General features: G+C 43.1%; 3 protein-coding genes across 3 annotated transcripts; all 3 read left to right on the forward strand.

The window, feature by feature from the left end:
* Positions 1 to 538: 538 nt before the first annotated feature.
* Positions 539 to 8,664, forward strand: LOC139204050 (kinesin-like protein KIF27). Its single transcript, XM_070834001.1, has 15 exons — positions 539 to 847; positions 1,009 to 1,209; positions 1,727 to 2,730; positions 3,193 to 3,315; positions 3,495 to 3,671; positions 3,855 to 4,051; positions 4,624 to 4,745; positions 4,909 to 5,046; positions 5,241 to 5,455; positions 5,754 to 5,822; positions 6,066 to 6,236; positions 6,389 to 6,580; positions 6,715 to 6,942; positions 7,621 to 7,819; positions 7,979 to 8,664. The coding sequence occupies exons 1-15, from the start codon at positions 550 to 552 to the stop codon at positions 8,527 to 8,529; spliced, it is 3,885 nt and encodes a 1,294-aa protein (XP_070690102.1). The 5' UTR covers positions 539 to 549; the 3' UTR covers positions 8,530 to 8,664.
* Positions 8,665 to 10,429: 1,765 nt separating this feature from the next.
* Positions 10,430 to 17,434, forward strand: gkap1 (G kinase anchoring protein 1). Its single transcript, XM_070833868.1, has 12 exons — positions 10,430 to 10,550; positions 10,917 to 11,179; positions 11,937 to 12,095; positions 12,373 to 12,450; positions 14,664 to 14,796; positions 14,921 to 14,949; positions 15,111 to 15,272; positions 15,643 to 15,729; positions 15,981 to 16,044; positions 16,164 to 16,234; positions 16,323 to 16,400; positions 16,958 to 17,434. Exons 2-12 carry the CDS (start codon positions 10,931 to 10,933, stop codon positions 16,997 to 16,999), a joined length of 1,152 nt encoding a protein of 383 aa, XP_070689969.1. The 5' UTR covers positions 10,430 to 10,550; positions 10,917 to 10,930; the 3' UTR covers positions 17,000 to 17,434.
* Positions 17,435 to 18,121: 687 nt separating this feature from the next.
* On the forward strand, positions 18,122 to 22,362 carry LOC139203504 (ubiquilin-1-like). Its single transcript, XM_070833291.1, has 11 exons — positions 18,122 to 18,253; positions 18,392 to 18,534; positions 18,956 to 19,044; positions 19,242 to 19,504; positions 19,745 to 19,888; positions 19,985 to 20,124; positions 20,381 to 20,516; positions 20,681 to 20,764; positions 21,066 to 21,181; positions 21,296 to 21,482; positions 21,790 to 22,362. The coding sequence occupies exons 1-11, from the start codon at positions 18,122 to 18,124 to the stop codon at positions 21,931 to 21,933; spliced, it is 1,578 nt and encodes a 525-aa protein (XP_070689392.1). The 3' UTR covers positions 21,934 to 22,362.
* The last annotated feature ends 6 nt before the right edge of the window (positions 22,363 to 22,368 follow it).

Genomic DNA, 22,368 nt, shown 5'->3' on the forward strand with positions numbered 1-22,368 from the left:
TAAATATAAAATGTTATTTCATCATTTTAATTTCAACTGGATTTAAAATCAGATTTTTTAAAATTCTTATTTCATCATTTATGTATTCATTTATTTCCATATATTTATTTATAATATTCTGTAGTCATATCCCTGACATGACCTGACGAAAAAAAAACAAACACTAAAACTAGAACAACACCAGCTTCGCTCACAAGATGGCGCTGCTGCCTTCACGTACCGCTCGGTCCTCTCCATGATGACTCTTGAACGCCTCGTGCTTTCCTCGACTGCTGTGGCACCGCAGCGCCGGTTTCCCGGGCAACCAAGGAGCGACAACAAACGGGAGCTGGGACCAAGTTAACAACAACAGAAGAGGACCGGGACACGTAAACATTTTGGTGAAATATAGATAGTTTGTTCATGTTTATTTCCTATCTAACAAGTTTAAGAGCTCAGATAAAAGTTCCAAACAATTCGGCTGTGATTTAAGTTCGGGAGAAAGTCAAACTCCGTTAAGTTGTGAGTAATGTTGCATTAGTCAGCCATTGTAGCTGTCAGTACACCGTCATGAGCGAGGTGTGTGTCCGGGTGGCGGTCCGTATCCGCCCCCTGCTGCCCAAAGAAGTCCTCCACAGCCATGAGGTGTGTGTCCGGGTGGTGCCGGGCTCAGCGCAGGTGATGCTCGGCTCAGACCGACCCTTCTCCTTCGACCACGCGTTTGGACCGACAGCCAGCCAGGATGAGGTGTACGAGTCCTGCGTCCGGCCCCTGGTAGAGGCCCTGCTCGACGGCTACAATGCCACCGTCTTCTGCTACGGACAGACGGGGTCAGGGAAGACATACACACTCGGAGGGGGGGGCCTGGGTAAGTTACTGAAGGTTACGGGTCACAGCCAAAGACAGCCTTCCTGCCCCATAGTCACACAGGTGTACTACTATTTTTTGACCCAAGATGCACTCTCACCTGTTCTTTGAAGCCTGTACTCTATAACTATGTGTCTCTCACCCCCTAAAAACCTGTGTCAGATGAAGAGGGAGGAATTATTGACCGTGTGGCCCAGGATGTGTTTCTGTTGCTGGGGGAAAAGAGGAGGAAGAGTGATGGTGTGGAGGCCACAGTGCGGCTCTCCTATATGGAGCTGTACAGGGAGGAACTGCGAGACCTGCTGGAGCTGCACACCATTCACAAAGAGCTTCGTATCAGAGAGGACGAGAGGGGCAACACAGGTCTTTAAAAAGCCTTTTTTGTCCTGTTTGTTTTCACATCTTTCACAAAGATTGCATATGAGGACACAAAATTCAATTCAGTCGTTTTATTGTTTCACAGCACAATGAAATTCTTGCTTTGCCATTTCGCCTTCAGTGCCACTTCAGGATTAAAAAAAACAGATAGATAAATAGATACATAGAAAAAGAAAGGAGACAAATGAACAGTAGCTGAAGGACATGACATATACTCATACTTTTAGGCATCACAAAATGCAGGTTTGCCACTAGTTTTGACAGATTTTAACTGTGTGTGGATTTATTCCTCATATCCACTCTCCAGCTGTTTGTATATTAAAGCAATCCTACTCAAGGTGAAGCCCGCATTCATAGCATTGTCCATTCATGCCACTGGTGCTCCTTTCTTTGTTAGTGATGTAGTGACAGTTTTAAAGGCGTACTCAGTGAATCAGTACTGCACTTCCACAAAGTAAGGGGACCTAAAAGGATCATTGTGTGGTTTTCTTTGTGTTTTTAGTGGTGGTCGGAGCCAAAGAGATGGTTGTCACCTCAGCAGAGGAGCTACTGACTGTTGTAGAGACGGGCAATGCCCTGCGCCACACTGGCACCACGGGGATGAACGAGCACTCCAGTCGCTCTCACGCCATCCTCACCCTTCAGCTTATCCAGTGTTGCCACAACGACAACTCCTCCTCAAAGTCTGTCTGCTCGTCCAAACTCTGCCTGGTTGACCTGGCAGGCTCAGAGCGTGCTGGAAAAACTGGGAACACTGGGCCCCGTCTGAAAGAGTCTGTTCACATCAATACAGGCCTGCTTGCCCTGGGCAACGTCATCCGTGCCCTCTCTTACTCTGGCCGAAATCGTCGTGGTAACAGCTGCAGCAGTGCACACATACCTTACCGTGATGCCAAGATCACTCGTCTCCTCCGTGATTCACTTGGAGGCACCGCTCATACGCTGATGGTGGCGTGTGTGAGCCCCTCCCACCACAGTGTAGCTGAGACTCTGAGTGTCCTGCAGTTCGCATCCAAGGCTCTCCACATTCGTAACCATCCTGGAGCAATATCTACTCATGCAGAGGTTAAATCATGTCCTACGACCTGGAACCCTGGTGAGGCTCGACTGGGTGAGCTTGAGTATGAAGTACAGACGCTGAGAGAGCTATTGAAAGACAAGGAGAGAGAGTTGGAGAGGGAGAGAACACATGGAAGAACTGGAGAGTGGGACAGCTTCAAAAAGCCCAGTCAGATGAGGACGTCTGATTCAGATAAGAGAGGGAACCACGAGGGACCGTCACAGTACCAACTCCTGGCACAGGAAGCTGCAGCCCTGCTCGCAGATATCTCTGGCCCCACCCCAAGCCATTCTTTCAGGCAACGGCTGCATGATTGGCAGGAGAGACTGGGAGCAGCTGTCAATCACTCACACCAAGCTGATGATGAAAACTGTTTAGAGGGGGGTGGAGACCAGCCCCAATATGTTACCATATCACAGCTCAGAGAAGAACTCATTAAATGCAAGGTAATGATATCAAGAGAAAAAGATAAAGCAGGGTGTGAACTAGTAATTACTCCTCAACTGGAGAGGAGACTAGACTGGCTTCCCCATTCTCCATAAGGTGGCATAATAATAAAAAAGCACCGGTGTAACATAAAACATTAATAATATATATATTCCATTAAGGTGTGCCAATAAAGCATGCACAGTGCAATTGTCACTAGTAATGCTATTAGTTCCACTTTGGGTTTTTTCCTCTTACAAGTATAAATGTCCACTGTGACGACCTTAAACCCCTGACCTTAAACACAGTAAATCATGTTATCAAAAGCCTCAGATACACTGGGTGGACAATAAAGCTATTTTCACTTTGAAAAATAAAAAGGATGGCTCTAGAATTTTTTTGGGATATTCCAGATATCCACGGTAATCAAGGTAAAGAAACAGCAAACATTCTCTTTCTGTCTGTTTCTGTCTGACACTCAGGAAGCTCTCACCATGGAGGATCAGCTACTGGAGCAGAAAGATGCAGAGCTGAGACAGGTCCGAAAAGAGAGCCAAACCCACCTTCAGGCTTTAGAGGAAGAAAGGGAACGTAATCGTATACAGGTGAGAAGAAGAAGAGTTTAGCTCTACAACGGAGTAGAAAAAGACAGAGACACCTTCAACTGTGTAGATTTTCTACAAACAAAACTTCAAAACATCCCTTGGATTTGATGGCAGCTCATCTGGTGTTTCATTTGTTTAAATGTGTGTCTGTGTGCACATGTTTCTGTGAATGTTTTCAGACTGAACAACTGGTGGACCAGCAGGTCCTCATCAATCATCTTCGCAGCGACCTAATGGCCCTTAGGAGTGCAACCTCAGGGTCAACAGCGGAGGCAGGGACTTCTGGGACCTCGGGCAAGAGACCCCACAGTGTCCCTCTGATCAGACACAGCTGTGGACTCGGGCCTCCCAGGAGGGTAGGTGGCTGCACTGCTTTGTTCTGTTCTGTGTGTGTGTGTAAGGGTTTATGTGTTTATTTGTTGGCCCGGTTGCAAGTGACTTTTGCCTGTGACTGTGATTGTACCATACGATATTGCTACATACATTCATATGTGCATCCACACACTCATTCATGTCTGTCCGAATACTCGTGTTTGTAGATTCACTCCAGTCCCCCAGCCTATTCACTGGAGAGGGTGATGGCAGCCTTTAAGATGCGCAGTCATCTCCTGCTGGCTGAGATTGAGGAAAAGGACGAGGTGTACTGTCCATTCCTAAAACAGCAGGCAGAGAGCAAAGACAGGGCTCAAGAGAAGGAGGAGGAGGATTACATCTTAGTGGGCAGAATGGGATTTAGGTGAGAGCCTCTCTAATACAAGCCTGCTGGTTCTTTCTTTGCTAAGCCGCCAGTGATTCACTGCAACAAATATGATTTCAGCCAGCAGCCTGTGAATCGCTAAGTTCATGTTAACATGTTGTCAATTCTATTCAATTAGATGATGTTAAATAAAACATAAACTTGTATAAAGGTGCGTAGTGCAAGTATAAGTGGCATTTTTCTCAGGTGGGGTAAAATGTATTCCTCACCTTGACAGCAGTGACCCGTTAAGGACAAACATGGAAAGACTTCAACATTACTGTTATAACTGAGGTTAATCTCATTATAAAAAATAATGGCTCAATGTGCAATGTAAGTGCAATGCATTAGATGTGGAATATACAATATAGTTAGTTCATTACATTTTGTGCATCCAGAGCCACCACTATGTGTGCCATGCACCACAGAAATAAAAGAAGTTCTTGACCTACAGTAAATTTCACTCATATCAATAATCTTTCACTCAGGAAATCTCAGGAACTCAGGAAATTTTACAGCAGTGCGTTAACCTGAAATGATCTGCCTAATCAAATATTATGCCATTACCCCAGGCGTTCTTTAAACCGAACGTGGACCAGCCAGCAGAAGAAATCAGCTCTGAAAGAGAAAAATTCTGAACTAGAGCAAACATCGAATGGGAGTCCATTAGTAAAACAGCCTCAGAGAGCCACAGGTACACTTCACATGTTTGACTTCATGTTGCAGTCTTTTGTTTCCATGTCCTTTTGTCCTGATAGGAGCATGCTTTCCTTTCTCAGATCTCTTCTGTGGCATTCTGAGGATTCACTTTGTATTGAAGAATGCTTTTCATATTCTCAGTTGCTGTTTCTTCTCAGGGACCAAGGAAAACCACGCCAAGCAAAGCCATATGAGGAAGGCGAGACTAAGCGCCAGTCTTAGACAGAGAAGGATCCAAGATCTGTCAGTCAGCATGCGCATGAAAGAGGAGCTCATCAAAGAGCTTGACAAAACTGGTGTGCTTACACAATTACAGGCTGTGTACTCATGTAGTCCTACGTCTATTGGTTTCTGTTGCTATTCAACCTGCTATACAGTGGAAATCAGTGCAAGTGTGGAAAAGTGTGCAAAACATTTGCACAACACAACATTTGTCTTATCTATAATTAATATATATTTGCATCTCTAAATGTGTGCTTCTGTCTGACAGATAAAGAGACCCAGGCAGTGAAGAGGCACAGTGGGCTCAGTGGCGATGGCAGAGAAGTCGGCATGTTGACAAAACTTTCCATGCAGAGCCAGCAGGTCCAAGCAGAGGTGTACCACAGCCTGCAGTACATGAAAGTGCAAAGAGCGCAGCTTCAGACCAGCCTCAGACAGCAGGGAGAGACCAGTGACAACAACACAGAACGTGACCAGGACAGGGTTAGTCGTACAGATTCTTCAAAATGAACCCAGAAACAACAAACATGTTGTGTAGACACGTTTAAACCCTTTGTTTAGTTGGTGGAGCAAAATGAGCAACTTTCCAAGAAAAGAACTGGCTTAAATCTGGCTTTATTATTTCAAGACTAACTGTGATCTAGGGTCATCCACACAGTAGCTCACTTGAGTTAGGCTCATCGAGAGAAACAAAACTGCCAAAATGTAACAGCTGACAGTCGGCATGGGTAAATGGTTAATGACTCCATTGAGTAAACCAGATTTGTGTTTTTGTTTGCAGGAGCAAAGGGCAGGAAATTTGACTGTGTGCAACCAAAAAAACAACCACCAGGAAGAGTCACAGGAAAAGGTAATACAATATAGTTAGATAAAGAAGCAGTGCTGCATACATTCTTAAGGTTGTTTTGCTTTTTCTACCCCCAAAATAGTCACTATGGTTATTTTTATACAACCTCTCCTTCCCCTCTTACTATTTCTACCTCTTTGTCTTTGTCTTTGTCTGTGTCTTCTCTCTGTCATCTCCCTCCTCCTTTATTCCTTCCCCATTTTCACTCCTTGTTTCCCTCCTCACTTCACTTTGTCCTCGCTGTAGCTGTGTGACAGTAGTTGGCTGGAGGAGGAGGAGGAGCGCGTGCTTCAGAAAAGAGAAGGGCTGCAGGAGCTGGAGGGGGAGCTGAGGAGGAGAGAGGAGGTGCTCCTGCGTAGGGAGGCCTGTCTGCAACAGAAAAACAAACTGGAGGTCAAGATTCTACGCTCCAGTCAGGTCAGCCTGTATATGTGTGAACAGAGACGTGGCGGTGCCCCTGTGAGGATTTGAATAGGATTTATTAACAAATATTGGGATAAGTCTGTTCATCAGTGACACATGTGGATTACGGCAACAGGTATTGAAGTTTTTTATCAATGACTTTTCAGGCCCTGAGTCAGGACCTGCTTCGTGTGTCAGTGCGGTTGGAGTCTGTGCAGGAGCAGCTACAGAGCAGCAGCAGTTTGAGGCAGACTGGAGGAGTCAGCAGAGAGGAACTGGAGAACGAGAGAGACATGCTTAAGAAGAAGAGAGACACTCTGGACACCCAGCTGAAGGAGAACAGAGTGCTCACTGTGGAGGTCAGAAAAAGGGAACATTGTATGTGTATATGAGGCACAGGTTGTGGTAAAGTTTAGACCTTATTTCATGGTGCATTTTATTGTTCATCAGTGTGCATCTTTTCCTCTTTTGTGCAACATGTGTCGTCGTGTAGGAGGAGCATTCAGTGCTGCAGCTGGAGGAAGCTATTGAAGCTCTGGATGCAGCTCTAGAGTTTAAAAATCAGTCCATCCAGAACAAACAGAAGAAGCTGTTAATCACAGATTCCTCTTCACATCAGTCACAACACTTTGAACCCACCCAACTCTGCGTCGTCATCAGGAAGCTGAAGGAGCTCTCGGCACCCGAGACTTCAGAGCTGCTCATCAGATATTTCAACAAGGTCAGAAAAGATGCATGCACGTGTATGGGAACATACAACATTCAGCTCCTACTACGTGCCCTCCATTGTGGTTTCTTTATCAGGGCCTGAATGCTGTATATCTGTCTTCACATCATTTATTCTGTTTTCCTATTTACAAGTAAATTCTATGTACGTGTGCCAGAATACTGATGGCTGTGCTTTGCGAAAAACATATTTATTGATGTGTGAAAAAAAAAAAAGATTCCATGGTGAGATGGAAACTGTTTGCCTACTTTTTGTCTTTCTGTTCCAGCTGGAGCTTTATATTTCTCTTTCTTTCTTCCTCTATTATTTACCATCCCTTGCTTCTCTCTCCAGGTGAAGTGCTTTTGTGAGTGACAAATGCAGCTGCACTATTTCTGTAATGCTAATTAAATTACACCTCCTCCATCTGTCTGCTCCCCTTATGCTCCTTGCTGTGCCCCTCATCTTTCCTGCTGTTAGGTAGTAATACCAATTTAAACTATATCAACTTCTCTCCAAGAGGTTCGTTTGCACACTCTTTTGTCATTACACCATGATAAACTCCCTCCCGCGTGATTTTTCTTGCCGGTGTGACAGTAAATTAAGGTGCAAGATTCAGCCATATCTTTGTAATAAGGTTGTATAATAATGTGTTTCTCTCTGGCTCCCTCACACCTTTATCAAACTCTCCAGGTTGTTTGTCTCCGTGAGGCCAAGCGCCGCTTGCATTTGCGTTGTGAAGAGCTGGAGATACAAGCTGGAGAGCAAGAGGTGGTTCTGAGGGAGATGGAGGTGGCTATGCAGCGCCTGGGCCTGGATGCAGACCGCAGACTCACCCAGCAGCACCTAGAGCACCAGAACAACATCCAGCTATTGCTGCAGAAACTTAAAGGTGAGGAAATGAGGTCAGCTTGGAAAAAAACCTTTTAACAGGAAGTTCTTTTTGTCCGATCACTCTCCAAATATTTGTACAGAAATTGTAACATGAATATGGCTCTCACATTTACTTTTGGGTCCTTGTGTGTGTGTGTGTGTGTGTGTGTGTCTTTAGAGAGTGATTCGGGAGAGGCACAGCAGGCCATTAAAGACAGACTGCAACATCTGGAGAAAGAGCTGTTTTTCTACAAAAGCACCAGTCGGCAGCTGAAAAAGAAACTCAGAGAGCTTGTCAGCGATGCCATACACCCTGTCAACCAGCCCTCAAACACACAGGACCACGGACAAACACATAATATGCACACAGGTGCAAACGAAACCCGGACAAACACTGAAGAGACGCAGACAAGGACACATATCATAGCTGCATACACAAAGATACAGGCTGAGCAAACAGACAAAAAGACACACAATGATTCTTATATGAGGAGATCTGCACACCAGAATCCCTGGACACAAATGGGGAGAGAAAGAGCAGCTGGTCACTCTGGGGAAAGTTCAGAGATGACACCAGTCAGTTTGTGTCGCAGAGAGCTGAGACAGATCTCGCCTGCTGACCTGCAGGCCTGTGGTTCTGCCACAAGGAGGCACCAGTCTGTTGTGGATACCAGCATAGAGTCAATACTAGAGGACTCCATAGAGGTGCTAAGGGACGCTGACGGGTGATTTTGCATCATTTGGGGATCTATTCAGTGGCTTTATGGAGATCATACCTGCGGGTCATTTGGCAGCAGCAGTTTATACAGCAGTGTACAGCTGGGTGCTTGTGAAATAAGGAAAATGTTTCTCACTAACAGATGACAAAACGCATTCAATATGAAGGAAACAGTTGTCTCTTTTTAAGCATCTTGTGAAAATGCCCGCAAACTCATTAAATTACTTCACATCATCACAATAATGGTCTACATTTAACGCATGTCCATGTTCACAGTAGACTAAAGAATGAGACCGTTTTCCTTTGTTGAACATGTTCACTCTTCTGTTGATGTAATACCACAGAACAATGCAATTACAAAAAGTGAGATCTGCTGGGTGTATGAATTGAGGAGGAGAGAGTGTCTTTTAGATATACTGAAATGTGGTTAATGTTGTGAACTAGTGAACCAGCTCAGTCTCTTGTCATAGAAATGTCTTCTTATTTATTAGTCTTCCTTGGTGGTCACAGATTTCCCAGATCCAGGCTTGGCTGAATGTAGCTGAGTTTTGCCAAAACTATTAACACTGAAAAACTGGTGAAATTTTGTCTCAGCTCTTGCCAAACACAATCCAACAATGCACATTCCATGTTTCGTTCCCCTAGAATATGTGATGATGAAGTTTCAAGCTCTTGTCCTGGTTAAATACCCAAAACAAGTTTTAAAAGCTCTTTGTTTTCTGGCAAACATTTATTGTATATATGTATGCAGCACTTTTCTGATATCCTGCCTGTAGTCCTAAAACTGTAGCTCACCTTATAGGTATGATCAACAGAAGCCACTAAATGTATCCTCTCCCTTTTTACAAGCACTATTACACACAAAACCTTTGGAAAAAGATGTTTATCAACCCGTTGTTAAATGTAATCGAAGAGAAATGTCTTTCACCTTTCATTTCCAGCTGTGTTTAGCACTTAAAATGGCCAGTAGATAAAGCGTTTTCTGCGCTACAACAGTAATATAAAGATTGATAGTGTTTTTATGCATTTGATTTTTTGATTCAAACAGTTAATTATATGACTGCTGTGTAAATTATTTTTTGTATGTGTGACTCTTCTTACAGTAAAATGTATTAAACTTACTAAAATGCACACCACTTTTCACTTGTATTATGTGTGCACCCCCTCACCTATAAGCCATGGACATGGTTTTGGGGCTGAGTATACTATGACCCCACATCCTGCCAAAAGTGCGCTTCCCACTGTAATAAGTGATGTAAATTGGGTACTTATTATACTTACATTTTCAAAATGGGATCTGATGCTTCCCTCTCTGACTAAATTAGAAATATAATTTAACCTTCCTCTGTAAGTGTGTTTGTGGTAATTTCATTGAGAAAGTTTATTCAAGAGTATGCAATCATATTAATTACAATAATAAGTAATATACAATTTTTATGGTTTAAAAGTCAGATTTTTACTCTGAGTTCTGGTTCTCTGTTGCCCAGCTGTTAATTGATGGCTGTACAGTGACAGTAATTATAATTAACTAACTAAAGGGCCACTTATTAGCCTTTCCTGAGCTTTTAAGTGCACCACACAGTCTTCTTCAAAGAACTGACTTTACCCAGTTGTCATGGTACTAGGTGAACCATGACAACTCTGATATCACCTTGACAACTGAGCAACCTCAAGTGAGTAGTTCTGATTTCTGTGAAGACAATCAATGATTTGCCTTTAAATTGTCGCAGCTATCAGATAACAATGTACACACAGCACGCAAAATATTACAATTCTCAAAAACAGGTCGGATATACAACGCGCCACAGTTTTCATTTCTGCGGTAATAACCGGCACTTAAAAAGGAAATAGTAATCGCCGTTCGGATTTCCTTTAACCTTTTTGGCACCGCCGGGCTTCTGTACACTGGTAGCAAACCAACAGTATCCGACGGTACCTTCACGAACAGGTGAAAGTATTCTTTGGCAACTTTTATTGTGAGCACTGCCTCTTCAGAACAAGTCAGCGGGTGTTTCAGAGACAAGGGATCAACGTGAGTCCACTCATGTGTTTTTTACTGTCATTCATCTTTACTTTTGCACTTGTTTAGAAGCTAACAAAACCGGCTAAGCGTTGTGTAGTTAGCTAACGTTAGGTTAACTTGCTGCTATGTAATGCTAGCTGCGTTTATCACCAGCCTGTTAGCAACGGTACAATACATTTCATGTAACATCCTCACTGTCTGATAAAATATACTACCGATACAATTAGTTGCTTTAAATAAAGTCGTTGTTGCTCTAAATTAAGCCGTTAATGTTGTTTGAAAAGAGGCTGCTATTACAAGCTAACCCGTTGTTTTAAGACAGGCTTCAAGTTATCCTAACTGTATCGGCTTTATCTCCCTTTTATCACCGGCTAGTTTTCCTTTAAGCAATGGCATCGTCTGCAATGATCACCGTCCCCACCACCGCCTCCCGCTTCGCCCTGCTCCAGATAGACTCGGACTCGGACTCCGACGCCTCCGATGCGGGGAAGACCACCATCAAGGGTGGACGGGACTCCTCCGGTAAGCCCCGACAGGGAAAGGCAGGAGCCGCCGCGGGGAAAGCGGCTCAGTGCAACGACAAGAAGAAAGACAAGAAAAAGAAGAAGAGGGAGCAGCAGCAGAGTGAGGCAAATGAGGTGGGTGACAGGAATATCTCATGAGCCTCTTGCATATCTGGTATCAGACTGTTTCAGAATCGCTTCATGGCTCCCGTCCTGTGACAGACACGATCGTGACTGTGTTCCTCTATTGTTTCATTTCACCAGAGATGAAACTGCACAGGGTGGTGCCAGCAAACAACAGACTGGGATCTTTGCTTTGTTTTATTCTCAAATTGCTGTGTCGTAGCTTGATAAGACACATCATAAAATGTTGTGGCTAAAGCAACTCCAGGACTACCCATGATATGTAATCTATGAAATCAAAGAGAGAAACGAAAGTAAGAATTTGTACTTGTAAAAATGACTACATCCGTAGTCACTCAGATCATAAAATGGGCACAAATAAACTCAGTATGATTTACGTTAAATATAAAGCTGATAGTCGACTAGTTTAAAAGTCAGTTTCTGCTTCTCTAATTTGAGAATTTACTGCTTTTCTGTGTTATATATAATTGTAAGTACAATATCCTTGAGATCTGGTTTGTTAACCTGAAAATGCATGGCATTTGATTAGGTCTCCCTGGACGCTGGGAATTTAAAGTCTTAAAGTGCATGTCCAACAACTGACTAACTCGCGCAGAAATAGTAAGGGACACAGACAGAACCTCAGATGCACACGTACATGCTTGTACAGCTAATAAAAGAGCATGGTAATCGTTCATAAATGTTGTAATCGTGGTCATATCATATCGTGTCGGTGTCTGGGTTCATCTCATATCTGTCTTTCCATCAGTTGCGTAATCTGGCCTTCAAGAAGATCCCTCAGAAGTCTTGTGCCCCGCCTCCCTGTATGACGCTGTCAGGAATAGCCAGTGAACTTCTCACTCCTGCATCAGGGGACCACAGCATACCTTCTGAGGGGTGGCAGCAGTGGAAGCAGAAGGATGAGCAGGTAAGAGAGAACAACGGTGTGACCCGGTGAGCTGCTCCGTAGATAAACGCTTGATAACTGATGAACCTTCAGGAAGCCACATTACATCCAGCTGTTAGTAGAGCTGATCAGAGACCAGCTGACTGAGGGTTGTGTGCAGCAATAGTGCACTTTCTTCCCCTGAGAGAACTGCAACTGTTGTCGCCCAACATTTCCAAATGTCTAACCTTAAATACAGACAGTACCGACTATGTGTCACAAGTAAGTGTTCTCATCTGTTTTCCTCCTCCCTCTGTAGATGACCAGTGAGTTATATGAGGCAGACTTGGAAAAGGCCTTGATTCTAAGCAAACTGGAGTTTGAACAACAGAAACAGGTACATCACCCACACACAGTAATATACCTCCCTTGATTTGAGGAGAGGTAGGGTTGTCAGATAAGGTAGCTGCAGATCCTTAAAAGACCTGAGATGCTTTAAATTAGATTTTTACCATTTAATGCCATAAAATATATTTTAAAAAATCTTATTTTTGATTTTGAGATGATGCAAACCCAAGAGAAATTGCATCAACACTCTGTGTATTTAAATGTACAGTCAGTTGATCTGGGGGTGCACTGGTAGCTCACCTGTTCACGACTGAGTCTGTACTGCAGTGGCCTGGGTTTGAGTCCATCCGGGGCCCTTTGCTGATTGTCATCTGTCCCCGGCCTTTCCTATCACCCTCTCTGCTGCCGCTATCAAAAAAGGAAAAAGAAAACAGTTGATCTTTGGTCTATTTTTTCTTCCATCTTATTGTAGCTTGCTGCATGATTGACCAAGTTAACCACAGACCACCACCTGTTTTTACTGTTTCCCTGAAGGAAACAGGATTTAGGAAGTAATTGACGTTAAGTTAAGTAATTGATGTTAAGCTAAAGACAGCCACAGGGGTCCTCAGGAAAGATCCAAAGTCTTTTTGTCTTTGTTCGGTATCTACTAGAATCTGGACATCCCTGTTTTTAGTGTTCAGGCACACACTGGTCAATGTGTGACACATATCAAGTTAGAGGAGGAGATCTGCTTAACGAACTGTTAAATTAGACAAAAGGGTAGTGGAAAATATGTCCCGAGCTGCTCTGGCTAATGTTTAAAATTAAGCAAGGGGTAATGTACAGCGAGCTGGTCATTATTGCAACGCATGCGTTTTGCAATAATGACACACAATACTGACATCAAACAATTTCATTGATTTAGACATTATTTGATTGCCTCCACTATCAGAATTGCGTCCATAGTAACAGTTTGTTATATACAAATAACAGGCCGTAGACTTCTGTGATCAACCAATCAGAATCAAGTATTTAACAAGCCTGTGTAATAAATAAATTGAATAAATATATATTTATATAATAAATAAAATAAGTTGATTGAACAGACAAAAAAGAAGATGAGAAGCTGTGTTCAGAGAGAGCAAGAGAGACAGACGGATGAGGAGGTGTGTGTGTTTTACAGGCACACAAGTTGTGTAATATTCTCTGACTTGATGATCAACATATTTTGTCATGATGCAACCCAACCCTTATTTTCTGACTTGTGTTATGTTAGTAGTTTAAGAGCAGATTTCAGTATGAGTGAAATGTATTATAATTATTTTTGCAACTTAGTTTTACTTTTGGTTACTTAACTTGAGTGACGATTTAGCAGAAGGTGTAATATGATTCCAGGAAATGCTCAGCTGTTTTAGTGCGACTGATAAATGAACGTGTAATATTTTAAGCTTTATACTCGGATTCCTCGGTCCATGCAAGGTTGACAAAGTCCGACTAGTCAGGCAAAACAAAATAAGTCGTTTGTGTGTAGGAGTTGTTGAAATTTACTGTAGTATAGTTACCAAGTACCACCAAGGTCAAAATTTGGAGGAAGATCACCAGACTTTGTTTGGACGCAGAGCTAAATTTTAATGTACTGCCCACACTAGTACTTTAGAGAAGACTACCACCACCATCCTAATCCTGAATGTTTAAAACCAGTGTGTTGTCTATTGGGATTTTAAAGGTTATTTAACTGTGAAATAACTGAGTCTTAAAAAGCATTCAATTTGATTTTGAAACCTGTGCAAATGCCCTGGTCAGAGTTCCGTTTTATTCGTCTCTTAGTTTGGTAAACTGTTCCTTTCAGTGTTCCCATGTATGAAATGCCAAAGCGTTATAAATATGTTTAATCTTCACTCCTCACTCCTGTAAATTTATCATCTGAACGTTAACAGAATCCTGTTTTTAAAAGAAAAAAAACACTACAGCACACTGCCTTGCTTACTGCTGTGTTTTCACTTTTACTCAAGCTGTGACTCGCCTGTCTCACATTTAGATGTGCAGAGACTTGTGTAGTATACACAGTATACTGTGTTGTATTATTTTGTGTCCTCTAAAGACTGGCAGAGACACAGGTGGCAGTGTTCATTCAAAATAAACATTGGATGCCTCAAGTTCCTTTGCGTCTTATGGTGGGACTCCTGTTTCATCTACTGTGGAATTAATGAGAAATGGGCAACACTAAAAACGTGTATTATTTACAAAATTAATTGAAATCAATCCTTTTTCACACATCAGAACAACACGTCCTCGTCGCCAAAGTCACGAGGAGGAAAAGAGAGCGGAGGGAAGAAGGACAAGAAGAAGAATCAGCAGGCAAAAGACAAAAAGACGGTTTCACTGCAGGACTTCCAGGCTGAGGGTAGTGCAGGTGAGAGAAACGTAGCGATCCCTTTCAAAAGCCAATAACCCAGAATCCTGTGCGCTGCATTATGTTGCTCAACAGGCTCCCAGAATAATATTTGTCTCGATGGATGTGCTTTGTCTCTTTACAGAACATTTGAGTAGGAAACAAGAGAAAGAGGTGAGCATCTTTTTCAAATCAGGCAGATTATTATTTATCCATATTGTGTATGGATATAGAACAAATATTTGAATTACCTCTAAATATTATGCAACTGGGTTTTATTTGTGCATAAATGCTTTGCATGATGTGGTATATCCATTGATTTCATTCTCATCCAGGACACCAGAGCAGCTAACCTGGCGTTGGGAGCCGGGCAGGAGGAGCGTTTTTTCAATAAGCTTGAGGACGACGTCAGTCGGATCATCCAACAGGAGAAGAGACGTGAGCAGTACGCCAACAGCCAGGGACAAGAGGTCAACACCTCCACAGAACATGAACTGGTGAGTAGATGGACAGAACAACAGTTTGTCCAGCTGTCTGATATGCCTTAGGTATCTACTGTGTGTGAACATGAACTCAGAAAGGGAACTGATCAGCAAAACATGTAAAATTCACAGATCTTATCAATACTTATTAGGATAACATGTTGGAAATGGCAACTCATCAGAGATTTAGGACATTACAGTTTTATTGTACTCAGAATTGTTGCCCTTTGTTTTACTACATAACAAGCTTTGGTCTCTACTTTGGTCTCTATTGCATTTTCCCCATATTATTGTACACACAAATGAGGTTTGTGTTTTATAGCTAAATTAGTGGGAAAGCATAAATTGTCCTCTCTTGCGCTTTTCTCCCTGTCCCTCGCTTTAGGACCCCCGGGCGGAGCAGCTGAAGTACGACCTGGAGAAGAAAGACCAGGAAATCGATAAGCTAAAGAAGACCATCACACAGTGGGAGGTCAGCAGCCATATGCAGTTCCCCATAATTTACCCCCAATTCGCTGGGAAAAAATATATATGTATATCTATATACAGTATTTATCATATATACAATTTACACAAATGGCCTGAGCTTTGTTTTAAAGTTGAGGAAAAAGAAAAATCGTCTTGGAGTGAAAAAATATATCATGCCTAAAAATGTATGTGTTCACTTCTCCCTCTTCTTCATCGCTCTGTTGTGCCATAAACTCAAAAACTCAACTCTGGCAGGTGAAATACAAGGAAGTGAAGGCGAGGAATTCCCAGCTGCTTAAGATGCTCCAGCAGGGAGAGAGTGAGTTGAACATGACCGAAATTACACTTGATAGTCCCCCTCTTCTTCTTTTCTTCCCTGATGAAGATTTCATGTGATATGTGTGAAGTTTTATGATTTTTCTCACCTCTACCCTTCAGTGAAAGACAAAGCAGAAATCCTCCTACAGGTAGAGGAGCTCCTACATATAAAAGAAGAGCTGTCATCACAGGTGTGTTATCGTTAAGTAAAGATTATGAGAGAGTAATGTGTCTGTATGATATTTTATGTGCATTTTAATAATGTGTGGTTTTATTTAGGTATCATTACTACATGGTGCCCTTGAACAAGAAAGATCTAAAGTAAAAGGTTTACAGTCAGAACAACCAAAACATCAGGTGAGAGTTCAAATAATCATCGTATATTTTCCTCTGTGAGAAGCCGTGTGTGTTTGTGTGGGATTGCCCTTATATTAGCTGATGTTCGTGTGTGTGTGTGTGTGTGTGTGTGTGTGTGTGTGTGTGTGTGTGTGTGTGTGTGTGTGTGTGTGTGTGTGTGTGTGTGTGTGTGTGTGTGTGTGTGTGTGTGTGTGTGTGTGTGTGTGTGTGTGTGTGTGTGTGTGTGTGTGTGTGTGTGTGTGTGTGTGTGTGATTGCCCTTATATTAGCTGATGTTCGTGTGTGTGTGTGTGTGTGTGTGTGTGTGTGTGTGTGTGTGTTTGCTTGCATACTCCTGTCTGTGTTTGTAGACCAGAGAAAACATAGTCAGTAAGTCAGGTGAAGTGAGCAAAGCTGCGTGTAAGTCAGCTTACTTTTAGTTCAGGGAATTTTAACAGTTTTTTTACTTTTTAATGCGGGAATGCAGCTGTTTTTTAATTACTTTTGTATTTTCACTGAGTTTTAAACTTGAATTGGGTCAACAAAACTTTATAAATAATTGTCTTTTCCGGTTGGCAGGGAAACAAGAAAGGGAAGAAAGGTTCGGAGGCGGATCTATGAAGGTTTCAAAAGGAAAGCACCTTAAAGGCAAAATTGAATGAATGAAGAAAAACAATACTGATCACCATCAGGGCTCTATTTCCTTCTTTGTTTGGCTCGGACTCCATGCCAACATATAATGCATGCCCCTATAATGACACGCTCACACACACATACACACACACACACACACACACACACACACTCTCTCCAGACAGTAGCAGGTGTGTTACACAGATGTACAAGACGCTTTTAAAAATGACTTCAGTTTAAAGTTTGTGTCGACATGGTGGCTTGGCACACGGTGCTGCCCTCTGTAGGCACAAGCATCTGTGGTACTGGTGACGGCTGCAGCCTCATCTCTCTGTGGGTTTGAATGCCAAAATGACAGATGTGAAATGTATTTTTGTCATTTTCTTTCTCACTGTGAAGTAAATAAAATACTTTTTCAGTGTATTTTGGTATGTAGTCATGAATGTCAAGACTCCTAAAAGCTGTGTTTTTAAAGTGCAAAATGCAACTGAATAGACCCAAACTGTATTTCTGTGTAGGAACAGAGCCGCTGTCCAGAACCTGCTGGCACCACAAACACTTTTCACATCCCAAGTTACAAAATGCTTAAAGCCTGCAAAATTAAAACTATTTAAAATTATAAAACATTAGACTTTATGATTAAAAACAATCTCTGGTAATCTAAGATAAAGAGTAGAAACAGAAAAAGAATATTCAAATGAAAGTAAAAAGGGAAACTGTGTCCTACTGTTAATACTCAATCAAGTTTTGTGCAAATCATTTTTCTCCCTGATGATAATTTCACAGTATCACGTGGTGTCTTCTTGCATCTGGGAAAAGATGAAAGAATGAAAGTGGCTTTCTAACACTGATCTTCAGGGGAACTATATCTTTACGATGACTCTGGTTGCATTCAATAATTGAACCAGACTGCTCGCAGCGGCGCCAGTGAAAGCAAGTATTTAAAGATACTTTTAATACTTGAAGAAGGTGCAGGATTTGTGTGACAGCATCTGCGCAGTCGGGGCAGAGCTGGCGCACATCCGCACAACTTTGTGCCGAGTCATCACCGGAGCTGTGCGCCCCTCTCCAGGTCCGCTCATCCTCATCGTCAGCCCGGACAGGACTGAGATGTCAGGCGAGGTGAAGGATGAACCGAGAGCACCGAGGGAAGGTCAGAAGCGTGAAAAGATCCGCGTCACGGTCAGAAGTGTCACGGAGAGTCGATCCTTCACCGTCAGAGGAGGCTGCACCGCCGGACAGGTCAGGAGATTTAGGTCTTAACTCCTGCGCTTGGTCGCTGTGTGCGTAAAAATAACTTAATTTGCGTTTAAGTTGCAGCCCCAATGTCTTTGAAAAACAAATCCACAGTGCGATGGTTTGCTGTGTGTTTGTGTGCAGCTGAAATTGGGTCTAGCAGCGCGTCTGGGAGTCCCGGCAGAGCTGCTGGTGCTGATCCACTCCGGCCGGGTCCTCAGAGAGTCAGAACCCCTGAGTCACCTTAAAGCACAGGACGGCTCAGTCAGCCTCTACATGCTCCAAAGGTACACGGAAACTGATTTCCATAAGAGCCGTTTGGTCATCAGCCACAGGATGACTCACACACTGCAGATCATGTATCCTACATCTACAGTATTTGTTAAGTAAGTCATGCTACTTTTGAGCACAAGGACAGTCAGTGTAGGTGAACAGGGCCACTTTAGCCCGAATCTAAAAATCATAACAGAAAGCCAGTAAAACTGCAGAGTCACTATGAGGCAGAAAATGAAGCACAGCTAAATATAGAACTGCACCATACTGGTTGTTAATGAATAGAAATGAAAATTGAATGGTATTCTCCTTTAATTCACTGTGTAAATATTTCCTCACGTTTTAAAATTCAGCAATTATTTTTAAATGATGAGCAAATTAAGTTTAATGATTAATACACAGTAATCAGTGTCAGATTCACTCCATCCTTCTCAGGCCTTCGCCCACCGGTGATCCAGCTCCAGCCGGTCTCCATCCTGACCCTGATAACGTCACACCGCCTCCCACCTCCCCCTTCTGTCTCGGTAAGAACCGCTCAGCACAGGAACTCCCCTCACCTCCAACTAATTTCTCCAACAAACTAAGTTTGGCCTCACATTTGCATTTCATATGTTCCAGTCTCAGTAGTTTTCCCGTCCTCTCTATCTGGGCTTGTGCTGCTGATCATCTTCCCGGCACATTTACATACTCCTGCTCCTTTGATCTCATCTGGTTTCCATAGTGGAAGGTCTGGACAGTCTTGGCCTGACAAACAGTGGGCCTGGCTTCTTCCCTGCACTCCAGCGGCAGATGGAGAGCCAGCTGCTTGCTGACCCGGAGATGTTGCGCCGTGTCCTGGGCAGCCCCTTCGTGCAGAGCACCCTCTCCAACTCCAGCCCTCAATTAACCAGGCAACTCATTCTGTGTAATCCCCAAATCCAGCAGCTCCTGCAGGCAAATCCAGAAGTGGGAGATATGCTGAACAATGCAGATATCATCTCAGAGGTGGGTGGTGTTTGCGTGCGTGTTTGAAGTACAGATTTGTATGCGATGGGGTTTAGTGGGCCAAAGTAATGTTGCATGTTTCACTGCATACATGTAAAAATGTTCCAGTCAACCAAGTTGCTACTTACATCACTTTGATAACTGGGATTTTTCATTTCACTTGGACCTAATAGTTCCCTCTTTGAATCCTTTATCCCACCTTTACGTTCAATATCTTCTCGCTCTCTCTTCCCTTTCCAGGTGCTGGAGCTTGTCAGGAACCCCGACATGGTGGAGGAAGTGATGAATAATGAAGACAGAGCTTTAGGCAATTTGCAGCCAGAGCATAACAACCCTGAAACCAACGCTGGTGATTCTAATGGCCTTCAGAAGAGTGACACGCAGGTACAGATTTGGAAATGTTTTCTGTCCAGGTAATGTCAAACTAATGTTGTGTTTTTAACCTGCTGTTTGTGGTGTTTCTTCTCTGCTCTCTTTCAGATCCAGACAGGAGTGCCCCCGGTGGTGACCACATCGTGTGGGAGGCAACAGCCAACTGAAAGAGAAAGCCAAAAGACTCCACCGCTCTCCAGTCACTCCATGGATCCTCTCAGAGAACTGACTGCCACGCCCGGAGAGGATCCAAACCCTCAGAGCACTGCAGGCACGAAAATACAAATCCGCACAGTTTGACTTCACAAAGAGAAACAGTAGAAATTCATGCCAATAAGTGTGCACCGATGGAAGGTGGGGTAATCCCACCAACCTGCAAACATACAATCATGCTATGATGTTTTAGCATTCGTTTGTCCTCAGATCATCAATTTAATTTACTAAACTCTGACTATACATATGCATTTCTCCCTGCTTTGCCTCATCTTGTATCTGTGCCCTGCTCCCTCTTTCCTCAGGCATGCAGTCGCTGCTAGAGGAGATCACAGCCAGTCCAGGGCTGATGGAGAGCCTGCTGTCTGGGCCATATGTCAGCAGTCTCCTGAATTGCCTCAGCCAGAATCCTGACCTGGCTGCACAGGTGACGCTTACAAATTTAAAGCCATACAGGCTGCTACTCAGAGGTGTGGAGGCAGGCTACAATCACTCCACCCCACTTCTTGTTAACACATCCCCATAATCTATCCACGCAAATCCTACACAGGTCTTACAGCCCTTACGGCTCTAATGTTCGTACTGTTTCAGATGCTGTTGAGCCACCCTTTGTTCTCAGGAAATCCTCAGCTGCAGCAGCAGATGAGACAGCAGATCCCTCTTTTCCTGCAACAGGTTCGTCTGCTCTCCTCCCTAGTGAACACTGTCACTCCTTGCAACTAGATAACATACAGTGTTGTGATTCGCTCAACAACTTTTCTTCTTTTTCTACATAGGCATCCTTGTTTACATTAAAATTATTTTATTTAATTAATTAATCATTACATTTATTTTGTAAGTGGCTTATGTACTGTGAAGCGTCCATCACTCTACCAGGATGGACACTGGTTTTCCATTGTAAACTCCACACAGTCTCCGCTCAGTGCTTATTGTTTAGGATTAATATCTTTATTAATAGTTGACGATAAATATGTAGATGCAGAGTCCAGAGCTGCTGTCAGCCATGTTGAACCCCAGAGCCATGGAGGCTCTGCTACAGATCCAACAGGCCCTACAGACTCTGGCTGCAGAGGCTCCTGCACTGATACCTACGTGAGTATAAATAGACAAAATAAACACACACGGTGCACCTTAACCTGAAGATTAGATGCATTTAAACAAATTGTAAAACTTTCCATGAGTTACCACCACACGTCTGTCTTGCAGGGCTGGACTTGGAAACGTAGGAGCCAGTGTTAATGCGCCCCCTGAATTAGCATCTGACTCTGTCCTTAGCGGCCAATCAGGAAGTGGTCCTCGGGTTGCCATGGTGACAGAGCAGCAGCAGCAGCAGCAGCAGCAGCAGCAGTTTGTGCAACAGATGCTACAGGCACTGGCCAACACCAATTATGGGGTATTTCAGTGTTTCCTTTTAACCTTGTTGTCTGCTTCTGTAATCGATCTGCACTGCTCCTAAATTTAAAACATCACCAGGAAATAACATTTTTAGGCCAAAAGCCGACCCCAAACTTCTCTTTACAATGCTGGCCTTTTCTTATCATTATCACAAAAGGCCAAGTATATGATACAACATGTTTTGTCTAATTGGACTGTGTGGCACGTTTTCACTCCCAGTGGAACAAGACTCCTTTATTGATCCTTTTTGATCATGTTATTTGATAAGCGAGACTTTAAATGACCTTCCTGTCATGTCCTGTCAGGTCCACAGTGAGGAGACGGAGTTCCAGGAGGAGCTGGAGCAGCTGAGTTCAATGGGCTTCAGAGACAGAATGGCAAACCTTCAGGCCCTCATCAGCACAGGAGGAGACCTCACCACTGCTGTACAACATCTGCTCAGTCTGTGACACATACACACACAAAGGTGTTCATTGGCGCACACACACACACACACACACCCAAGCGGGGGCACATATACTATTAAATATAAGCACCTACACACAAGCATAATAACTAAAATAATAATAATAATAAACTTCAGCGATTACCAAGTGCTTTACAAAAAACAAACATAAGAGAAGAGAAGCCATAGCATATTGCTGTACTACCATTCCTAAACTTCCGATACTACCTTCACATACTGAGTAAATCAAATTCAGTCCTAGAATAACAGTCACCCATTATCTTAGTAAACTTAACACTTGATTTTCTTTATCCAAATCAAAAGGATCAAGAAAGGATACTGCATGCCGTATGCTGCACAGATTGTAAAGCCTCTTGAAGCTAATTTGTGATTTGTGGTATTGGGCTGTATGAAATACATGTCAATATTGACTTGTTTT

Source organism: Pempheris klunzingeri, chromosome 7 (genome assembly GCF_042242105.1).
Source record: "Pempheris klunzingeri isolate RE-2024b chromosome 7, fPemKlu1.hap1, whole genome shotgun sequence".
NCBI lineage: Eukaryota > Metazoa > Chordata > Actinopteri > Acropomatiformes > Pempheridae > Pempheris > Pempheris klunzingeri.

Coding starts and splice junctions, on each gene's coding strand:
- LOC139204050 (XM_070834001.1), top strand. CDS start 550: ATGAGCGAGGTGTGTGTCCGGGTGGCGGTCCGTATCCGCCCCCTGCTG. Junction 4,052..4,623: donor GTGGGCAGAATGGGATTTAG/GTGAGAGCCTCT, acceptor CCATTACCCCAG/GCGTTCTTTAAACCGAACGT. Junction 5,456..5,753: donor CAGAACGTGACCAGGACAGG/GTTAGTCGTACA, acceptor TTTTGTTTGCAG/GAGCAAAGGGCAGGAAATTT.
- gkap1 (XM_070833868.1), top strand. CDS start 10,931: ATGGCATCGTCTGCAATGATCACCGTCCCCACCACCGCCTCCCGCTTC. Junction 12,096..12,372: donor GGAAGCAGAAGGATGAGCAG/GTAAGAGAGAAC, acceptor CTCCCTCTGTAG/ATGACCAGTGAGTTATATGA. Junction 15,730..15,980: donor AGACCATCACACAGTGGGAG/GTCAGCAGCCAT, acceptor CAACTCTGGCAG/GTGAAATACAAGGAAGTGAA.
- LOC139203504 (XM_070833291.1), top strand. CDS start 18,122: ATGTCAGGCGAGGTGAAGGATGAACCGAGAGCACCGAGGGAAGGTCAG. Junction 18,535..18,955: donor AGCCTCTACATGCTCCAAAG/GTACACGGAAAC, acceptor CATCCTTCTCAG/GCCTTCGCCCACCGGTGATC. Junction 19,045..19,241: donor CACCTCCCCCTTCTGTCTCG/GTAAGAACCGCT, acceptor TGGTTTCCATAG/TGGAAGGTCTGGACAGTCTT.